General features: G+C 34.8%; 1 protein-coding gene across 1 annotated transcript; it reads left to right on the forward strand.

Annotated features, from left to right (window-relative positions):
• The first annotated feature begins 4,328 nt into the window (after positions 1–4,328).
• LOC146734485 (plasminogen-like) lies at positions 4,329–10,238 on the forward strand. The gene is made up of 8 exons (XM_085507485.1): positions 4,329–4,625; positions 5,970–6,007; positions 8,651–8,765; positions 8,857–9,120; positions 9,225–9,272; positions 9,389–9,646; positions 9,736–9,813; positions 10,060–10,238. The coding sequence occupies exons 2-8, from the start codon at positions 5,996–5,998 to the stop codon at positions 10,236–10,238; spliced, it is 954 nt and encodes a 317-aa protein (XP_085363611.1). The 5' UTR covers positions 4,329–4,625; positions 5,970–5,995.

Genomic DNA, 10,238 nt, shown 5'->3' on the forward strand with positions numbered 1-10,238 from the left:
CTTTGAGTTTGTATCAAATAACCTGTCCAGGACATCACACCTTAATTGCATAAAATAAATCCATGAAGTTTTATAAACTGGACACATCCGAAAATTACACTCCCTTGCCTGTTACAGGCAAGAGCCGGGATTGAACAAGTGTATTTTAGCTACTTTATTTAAGGCTCGGACTTTTCTTCAATGTATTGCCCTAAACAATATAGTTATTACATAAGTATGCATATCCATGATTAAGCGTCCATGGTTTTATTTTTCAATTAGAGCAATGTGAAATTTGTATTTACACAATAATAACAAGTTCACCCGATGAAATCAGAAACGGACATAGTTCAATGACAATTGACATACAACTATCATAGTAGCAAAACATAAACATGGCATCAAAGAAATACCACTGAAACTTTTATTGATATTGTGTCAAATGAGCATGATAAAAAAAATATAAATGTATCAATAATGAAAAAAACACTTGTATATTAAATTGTATACTGTCATTATGTTTATGAACATATCTTTTTCTCTTTCAATTGCAATCACTGCAATGTGGCAATTGATGTAGATCCTGGAAAATAAAAGAAAATAAATAAAAAGTACTTATTTGCACTCGCATGACACATATCATCTTAGACTGTAATCAAATTATGTGTTTTATTGTAACACATAATAATAATCAAAATAAGATACTGTAGTTGATTAACTATTACAGATATGTCTAGTGCCAAGGCACCTAACGAGTCTTGACGCATACATACTATCATTAATTAAGCGCCACTCACCTATGCACATCCGTACTGGAATGTTCCAAAATTGGCTGGCTATTGGACATTGACTTTATTTCGAATACCATTATTCCATACAACATGAATATCAACTGCTGGATAAATGGTGTAAACTTGTAAAGTACACTTCAAGGTGACTTATTAACCAGTCAAAATGACAAAACATTTTATGTAAATTAGAGAATTAAAAGTATCGTCACAAATTGAACAACTTTGAAAGAGAACTACTCAAGATATATATGTAGTGAGCATGAAACCTTGCATTTGGCGCTTTTAAGAAGAAAGACAGGCAGTTAATAGTATGAACAGCTCGTGTCGACATCAGTGCTTACACATTTTGAATATGCAGATTTGCCAAAATTCAGATACTTTACTTAAAAAGTAACAGTCAAAACCCATTCAACTAAATGTATAAAGATTGTCAGCATCGTCTATTATATATTTTTGTCATACTACCTCAAACCCAGCACATAGAAGTGTGTTTGATTTACTTAACAAAAGATGCTTACGATCAACTTACGACCTGCCTACATGACATCTGCTAGGAAGACCTCATTCTGATTGGCTCATGTGGAAAACCTAGTAGTGTCCCTGAACCTGGGACATTTATACTTATAAATAAGCTAGACTGATGACAGTTGGATACAGCATTTCAAATTTAGTACCATGTTAGCTGCTGCTGCGATATTGTAAGACAAGTGAAACAGGCTTTAATCATCATTCCGTGAGACTTGTATGAAGTGGTCTGCGATATCCTGCTATCAGCAGTGCCCTCCTGGATAACAACGTTTCTTTGCAAGCAAGACTCCTGTATTTCTTCGTCGTTGAGTTGCAGAAGCCACTGACTGTCATCAATTTCCATTCATCAAGGCATTTAATGCATTCAATACAGGAGCTATAAGTTGATATTTTGGTGTATGTGTATTTCTTTTACTATTTATTACTTTGTCTACCCTATTCTAGCAGTGAAAGAACCCCCTGCCCAGTGTGAATTCTGCGGGTGCTTCTCTCAATAACAATAACCAGGCCTTACACTATAACACAGATATCCATCAGCTCCCAATACAATAACACTGCGCTGATCTATATATTTCTCCTGTCATTGGTATGCCATGTTGCTGAATATGATGCATCTATATATGCATATCAATAGTAGTGGGACCCGACTTCTTACATTGATATAAACAATCTGTGATTTTAAGAAAGTGATATTCAAATACAGGTGGGAATTCAGGCGTCATTAGCTCTTCTTTGGTCACACTGTAATTTTATATCACCAAAATTGAATCTAAAACGGAATTACCTGTTGACTGTACTTGTGATATCAGGACGACTAAACAGCTAACCTGAGTTGCCAGATAAACCATAGTCACTTGATCCCTTTGTGCTTCTGCAAGAGGTACCTGATGATCTAGATCTAACTGAGTTTTATTCAGGACCACTCAGTAATTCACCTCGACATATTTCGTGAAATGTGGGATGGACTTGAAGAATCGCATGGAAAGAATCATCTAGCCTTACAGTAAAATCTTTCACAGTGCCATTTAATCCTGAAAATAACCAGTAGCTATTACTATTGCACCATCGGTATATATTCCAAACATAATTGTCACCAATCTATTCGCCATTACCGTTGTTTTTACCTATGCAAAGCACATATCTATAATCCCACTGGTATGTGGACAGGGCTTGTATTGTGATGTATGAATAAATTGTTGTCAGTTCCAACGAGAAGTGTATTTGAACCTAGAAAAACTAAATCGAGATTGATAAAAATGCAGTTAATAAAAGTTAAATAGTTGCATACTATATTCAACTTAATATTTAGTATCTGTAATACTCGAATCGTTCATGAACAAATCCTGAATCTGTATGCACAAACGGTTAATTTGTTTTCTGGAAAATAATCATAAACATTTACATTCACATTTACTAAGTCTACTGTAGAAGAGTGTGCAGAATATATGGTTAAATCGTTATAACGAAAATATTCGATGACGATGCGATATGGCTGTTTCCACGTTTGTCAACAGAGTCATGGAAAAGAATGGTGAGAACAAGGGTGAGATTTCAGATTATATTTTACGTGTAGCAATGTACTGAATATGAATATGCATTGATAGTGTCTACACACGAATTGATAACGCATTGTTGTCATGATGATCATGCATATATTAATATCAACAACTAAAATGATCTCTAAATATGTAATATACATGTTGATGTCACCGTTCCTTCTTGGGTTTCCACCTTGAGTTCCATAATCTTGCTCTCACTGATTTGAAAATATGGTGTGCTAGTTCTTTCGTATTTGTGGATGTTTTTTGTTTTGTCTTTTTATTGTGTTTTTCAAAACATTGGAAGAATCAACTACTTATGGGTTGGAAACCCTGAGACGCCTCGAGACATGATAACAGCGTTGATGTATCGGCGGCTATTTCTTTTTAGGTAAATAAGTTATTACTTCTTTCTTCACCACAGACCAAAATGATGCTGCGACTTGGCTTTACCAACCGACATGACAACCAAATGTTTTGACAATTCTCTCAATTACCCTGTTATATGTGAATTTGTGCTGTGTAGGAGCAGATATTTCAACCGCGCCCCATTTATGTATTGCTCTCATAATAATTATTTATAGCTGGCCAAATTACACATATTTTCTACTGACAGCTGTGATATAAGGGAGGCTGAACATTGCCTCATTGTTTTGACGATTGTGTGGCGGGGACTAATTTTTCATCAATGCCTCCGAGTAATGAGTTTACAGTAGCCACGTCATCCGACATTCCAAGTGTTAGTGAATCCCGTACTTCACTCAGCCTCTGTACCTCCCCGTGAAACATAATTATCTATTATAATATGTCAAACCTCAAGAATGTTGGAATTGATTTTCAACACACTGACCAACCACACTGACTGAATAACTGACTGACCGACCAACTTTTTTCCCAAATTTTATGAAAGCACTTGTCTTCACACCTATTGTAATACAGAAACATATGCTCTTTACCATATTTACACACGGAGTTTACCGTGTATATAATATCTGTTCTACAAAGGGTTATTCTTTTTGCTATTTTTTCAAGGAAGGATTATATTTTACAAATTCTGCGGGACATGATGTATCACCATTTTCATGAGATACGCATGAATAATTTTTCAGAAAGAGCGGTATGCCTCATTGCGTCTTCTATGAGAAGATAGTATGTCGCTTACCAGTTCTATGAGAATGGTGTATATCTCGTTGTATTTCTACAAGAATAGGCTATGACGACACTGGGACAATACCCTATTTTATTCATGATTTTTATATATCAAATATTAGGTAAATAAAGTTGTGTTGTACAAAATATTTATTATGTAAATAATAATTAATTTTATGTGAATGATTTGCTCAGAAATAACCTAAAGTGGCGAATAACTGCTTTGATTGTTTGGTGGTTTAACCTACGTGCGCGAGGTATGTATTCATGTCATGCCTAAAAATAAATTTAATTCGATGCCGGGCATTAATTAACTGAACTCTGTGCTGGGAACAACAGATAGGTGGTGAGGGAAATAAACGCTATTGCCGTAGTATAATTCTCATCACTTTAAAGACAATCAGAAGAAGCACACGCGTTGAGAATACCGATTTGAAGCATATGGTCATCTCGTATTATATACTAGAAACTTCCTATCTCGCGCATAGGTAAACGTAAGCGGTTTAGTCGTTATATAACTGGTGAAATTCGTCTTCATAGTACGTGTTCCCGGAATAATATCGAAATTCGCGACATAAACTTCTGCCGAAGTTAAATATTCCGTCACCTGAATAAGCTACTAGTCAAGAGTATATAAATTGTGAGTATATGTTGTATCCTCGTGGACGCATTCGTTTGAGAATCGCCTTATTGTCAACGAACATAATGAGCTATTTTCAATCAAATATACTTATTATTTACGTTTGTATGAAGTCGTGAAATATTAGGGACAAAGCCCAATGAGTCAAACTGTATGAGCGCTATTAAACTAGTTAAATTCTAGATCTAGTGTGAATGCCTATACAAAATATATTAATTTATTTAAGAATAGTCACAAGATAACTTTGTGGAAATGTAAATGTACAACTAGGCTTCAATATGATATTGCATATGCTTGTAACGTTATTTATTTAATCTTTCGTCCTTCATAGTGGCCATATGTTCAGATCGGACTAGAAACAAAATGGCGGTTATTATCCACTTGTCTAAATAAAGTACCTGTAAAATATTAATCAGCTCGGGAAACGTAATATTCAAAACAAACCAATTATGAAAAATAGTGGTCAATTGTATATATTGTTTTTATATTATTAGTGTATGTTTTAGTTTCCTTTCGACTAATTTGTCAAGAAAAACACATCCAATCAATTGGATTCTATGACAGTCGGTTTCAAATAATGTATTATTTTATTTTACGGATCAAATTTATCTAAATAATTTATAAAAAAATAAAAAAACAATGATTTTTAAATTTATATTTATGTTAGTTTATGTTGTGTAGTCAGGGCGTGTTTCATACTGAAAGATGTTAGACCTTTCGACGATATATATCAAAATAGTATGCTATACACAAATTTATATCTGATGTGGGCAACCTTACTACTATGCGTTAAGAGTGGTAAATATATTGACAGCATGTCGTCAAAAAGGTCATAGTTTGTTTCAAGTAATATTCTCATATTTGATAGGGCTGTTGCAATAGTAATTTGTTATTCTGCACTATTCATGGACAAATTTATGTTCATGTATTTATATAACTGTGACAACACATTTCAACTTCTGTGTGGAGTAATAATCATTTATCTCATAATTTAACGTGCCTGCAAATGAAAGGTATCATATGAAGTACATTTGATTTTGTACTCTAAAAATAAAACAACTTAATTAGTTTCAAGTACTACAAATCTCTTATTAATATATACAGTAACTATGACAACTTTCAATACCATACCGGATAGAAAATAATCAATCTCCAAGAGTCCAAAATCATAGTTGGGTAATATCAACAAAATTAATATTTCGTGTCTAATATCGAAACGATATTTATGACAATAATTGTATACTGTGTTGTATGGGAATTGATATGAATCATTTGACAGTCGGTTTTTCGGGTCAAGTGATTAGAAATGATATCATACTAACAGACATTGTTTTTTATTGACAGGTCATATGTAACACCGGGCCTTCACAATGGTACAAGCAGTGAGTATACTGTGTGCATTTATACATAGCTACATTAGAAATATTTTCCATATATAAAACTTTGAAAGAAAAAGTGGCCCGGTAACCATCCTCGCCTAGAATTATGTTGTGTTGATTGTAAATATTCTGTTGGCGAAGCAGAATTCTGATTATTTAACACACTGCTCATCTTTGATGTATAAACTTATATATTATTTTGTCAAATGCTATAGTTTTTTTGAAATGCATACAAAATCCCGTCAGCGTTCAAAAAGCCTCATACAGGTGCCTAGCAACAGGTTGCTAGGCACGTGATAATCGTTTTGTGTTGATCGTTAAATTACCGAATGATTTCTTAGACCGTGACACAGCTCAAAGCCTTCGTGCGTAAATTTGGAGTTTCATCGTCAAACTATAAAAAAAAAACAATTTTTCTTGAAATCGACGATGATGTGCATGATTTGGAATTCGAGGAATACCCTGATTTGTTACGCAACAATCTTAAAACGTAACAAAAGTGGCTGTAATGGCACCGATCCTCTGAATCTACCTGGTTACTTTAACGATTTATGTTCTAGAATTCGGCTTATCTGATGTTTTCAACTATCCGGCGTTAGCACTCTACATTAGCCACATTAGCATATACCACGGAGCTACTTGTATATACCTACATGCACATACCAACGGAAATTTAAAATGGTTCATGTGGTAGGCAAAATAACTGCTAACATTCCGAATTACAATATCATGTAATTCTATAACGCATTACAATAATTTCCACTATAAATCTGAATACCTATATAATGATAATATAATTTGTTTTTCATTTATAACAAAATTCAAGTATGTGTGGCTAATTGAAAACTAATGTGGCAAATAACAGTGCATGCCAGTCGCCACAGTGGCTAATGATTATCATGACCTAGCGCTAACAATGTTAATTAATGTGTCATCAATCCGACTGTGAACAAATCGTTGACATATTTCTAATTACTTGATTTGGTTACGACCTTGTCTTCCGCGATTCTGATATAAGGCATTAAACCACTCTCGCAGTCGCCCGTATTGGGTCTAGATGCAACTCCGTAATACCATTTGCTTCCACAAAGTGCAGGGAGCAAACGTACGTGTTCTCGGTGATTCGGTGTCGAACGAAATTGTCTTTCCGAAAGCAGGCACTGATCCATAATCGCACTTTTCAGTCTGTGTTTTTGGTTTTTTATATAATATTTGTGCTGAATGGCAGAATCACTCTTACAAATGCCGTAAGTGCACCATTTAACATTCATTCGCAGCTTTAAGTATCACAGATATTGTTACGAGATTAGGTTTAAAACACACAGGGCAATGTGGTTGTCACGAAATTGAACTGAAAGCTTGTCATGTGTCATGGACTCAACTGGTTGCTTAGATGCGTGATTGTCACTTGTGAACTTGGAGTTTGGTTAAAATGGCTTATTGATATCTGGTTATAAAATTTCGAATAATTCAATTAACTCAAACGGTTTTAAGTGATAAAATATAACATCGCAATATTGGTTTTGTCACTAATCGAAAGCATATATAATATACTTCTTTAGTTACATCATGATGAAGTAGAAGGGTAAGCAGGGTGCTTTGCTGTAATCGGGAGTTTGAAACGTGTGTATTACATTCATAAGTTTATGTACTTAACGTTGCCTTGACACCAGCGAAAATTGTTTGGCAAATTGGCGATAATATTTTCGATTGGTATAAGTGCACATCTGATAGTGAGTCAGATTCAACTAAGATGGCAGACAAGCTAGGCTGTGATTGTAGCACTAAATTGCAGAGTTACAGTTATGCCGGAGACATGCCCCTCTGAGAAAATACTTCACCAAAAATCGGAATCCCGAAAAAGGATGAGGATTTCATTACATTCAATTAGAGTCTAATATTGCCAATATTGGTGAGTTTTCGCCCGAACATCATGTGATCAATACTCACACTCACTCACTCACTCACTCAGGGTGTTATCGATGCAAATTATGAATATCAGGAGTTTTTATAACAATTCCGATGAATTTGTTGTCCCCCATACCGACTTTTGTAACTGTTTACAGCTGAACTTCGAATATGTTTTAGGAGAATAACAACAAACATTGGTCAATTCATCATAATCCGTTTTTTTTCATAAATATTTATGCACAACTGCTTTGTCATACTATATTGAAATTAACCAGAATTCTTGCAGCCCTCAAACAACCGGTCTATGAAGGCGAGCAATACACCACTGTGCCTCTTATATTGTAACTTATCAGGGAGTATATTGTGATTATCTATATAAATAAATATTTGTTGGTAGTATTAAGGTCATTTTAAGTTAATAGATTAGCAGATTAACATAATTTTGACTTCATACATTCATGAATGTTCTAGCAATAAACACACTACTAAAATATATTAACACCAACTAATGTATTACTGTGTAAGTGTGCATGTTTGACTTTTTTCAAAACAAATTCTTTTCCGGCAAACAGACATGGTGTTTTGATTGAAAGCATGTGTGTATATTCTAATAAAATCGACGTGTTTTTATTATAAAAGGTGTTTATTTACCGAAATAATGATTAAATTAACAAAATAAAGTAGAATAACGTTTTTTCTGCTACTAACCAAATTTTGCTGGTTATACATCTATAGGAAAATTGCTCAAACTTTCTGGTGATAGCTAGTTGTATTGCTGCTGTTGGTGTAGCTATAGCTTTTCTGGCTGTAACCCTGGTGCTGGTATTTAAGGACACGGATGAACCAGTTGGTAAGTGTCATGATAGTGTAAAATTGATGAACACTCCCATATTTTTTTAATGAGAAATTACGGGAATACACTTAATGTAATTTTATTTCAGAAATATCGGAATGCTTTGAAGCGGAAGACGGAAGTGATTACCGCGGTATAGTCAACATAACGAAAGATGGGGAAAACTGTTCCGTTTGGATAGATCAAACAATACATTATCACTCTCGAACGCCACGCAATTTTCCATTTGGTGGCCTTGGAGACCACAACTACTGTCGCAACCCTGATGGGGATGATGGGGTGTGGTGCTATACGACAAACCCTGAAGTTAGATGGGATTACTGTTATGTAGGAGAGCCCCGTGAAGATTGCAGTATGTAATGGATTTGACAAACTAACTTAAAACGTTAAATAGAAATAGAATAATTTGATTTATTTATGTATTATTCACTTATTATTTATTATTACTTTTTGTAGGTGTAATAACAGTGGCACCTACGACATCTCTCCCATCAATTCCATCGGGTACGTTATTTATAATTCTATGCTATGTGAGACAATGGGGTGTTTTGTTTTGTCTATTTCACTGTAGTGAGTATTTTCATTGATCCCGATAGATTATGATGTGCGTTTGTTAACAGGTGAATGCTATACTGACTTTAATGGCACTGACTACAGAGGAGCCGTCAACACCACGACTAATGGAACTGAATGTCAGAAATGGACATCACTGACCCCGCATAATCACTCAGATACACCTAGCGAACACACAGAAACGGGTCTTGGAGATCACAATTTCTGTCGAAACCCAGACAACAGCGATGGAGCATGGTGTTACACCACTGATCCTGGTATTCGTGTTGGTAAATGTGATATTGGCGTTCCCAGCATTTTTTGCGGTGAGTCTAAAACAAAACGAATATACTATGTGCTAACTTTGTATAAAGTTCAATTAATGTTCATATTGTGTTTTGTTACATCTTTCCAGTTACAACAGCTTCACCAGATGTTAATACAACGCAGGGAGGTACTGAATCACCTGATACCTTGACAACATTATCACTAGGTAGGTCAGAAAAAAGACCACAAGCACTGCTGCAAATCTATTTTTAATCTTGTCTTACGTTCAGTCGTATTATTCTTGAATCGACAAACATAGAATATATTGCAATGCATATATTTCTAATGTATAAAGCATATTATTTACAGTGTCTTACTCCCCGATAGCATTTACAGATATTCGATGCTCGAACTAACAATCATTGTTGCCAGAGGAAACACAAAATAACATTGACTCATTTGTATATTGTAGGTGCAAAAACAAGGCAAACAACGAACGCAAGAACAACATTGAGAACAACAGTGGTGAGTGTTGCACCAAAAGAAACAACGAACCAAGTGAAAACAACAGAAGAAGGTACCACAGCGTTGAGCACAAAAGCTTCATTATCTACATTGCCTGGAATCGATTCAGGTAATATCAAATGTTAA

Source organism: Saccoglossus kowalevskii, chromosome 14 (assembly GCF_978046115.1).
Source record: "Saccoglossus kowalevskii chromosome 14, keSacKowa6.1, whole genome shotgun sequence".
Classification (NCBI taxonomy): Eukaryota; Metazoa; Hemichordata; class Enteropneusta; family Harrimaniidae; genus Saccoglossus; species Saccoglossus kowalevskii.

Coding starts and splice junctions, on each gene's coding strand:
- LOC146734485 (XM_085507485.1), top strand. Junction 9,121..9,224: donor AGAGCCCCGTGAAGATTGCA/GTATGTAATGGA, acceptor TACTTTTTGTAG/GTGTAATAACAGTGGCACCT. Junction 9,814..10,059: donor CTTGACAACATTATCACTAG/GTAGGTCAGAAA, acceptor TGTATATTGTAG/GTGCAAAAACAAGGCAAACA.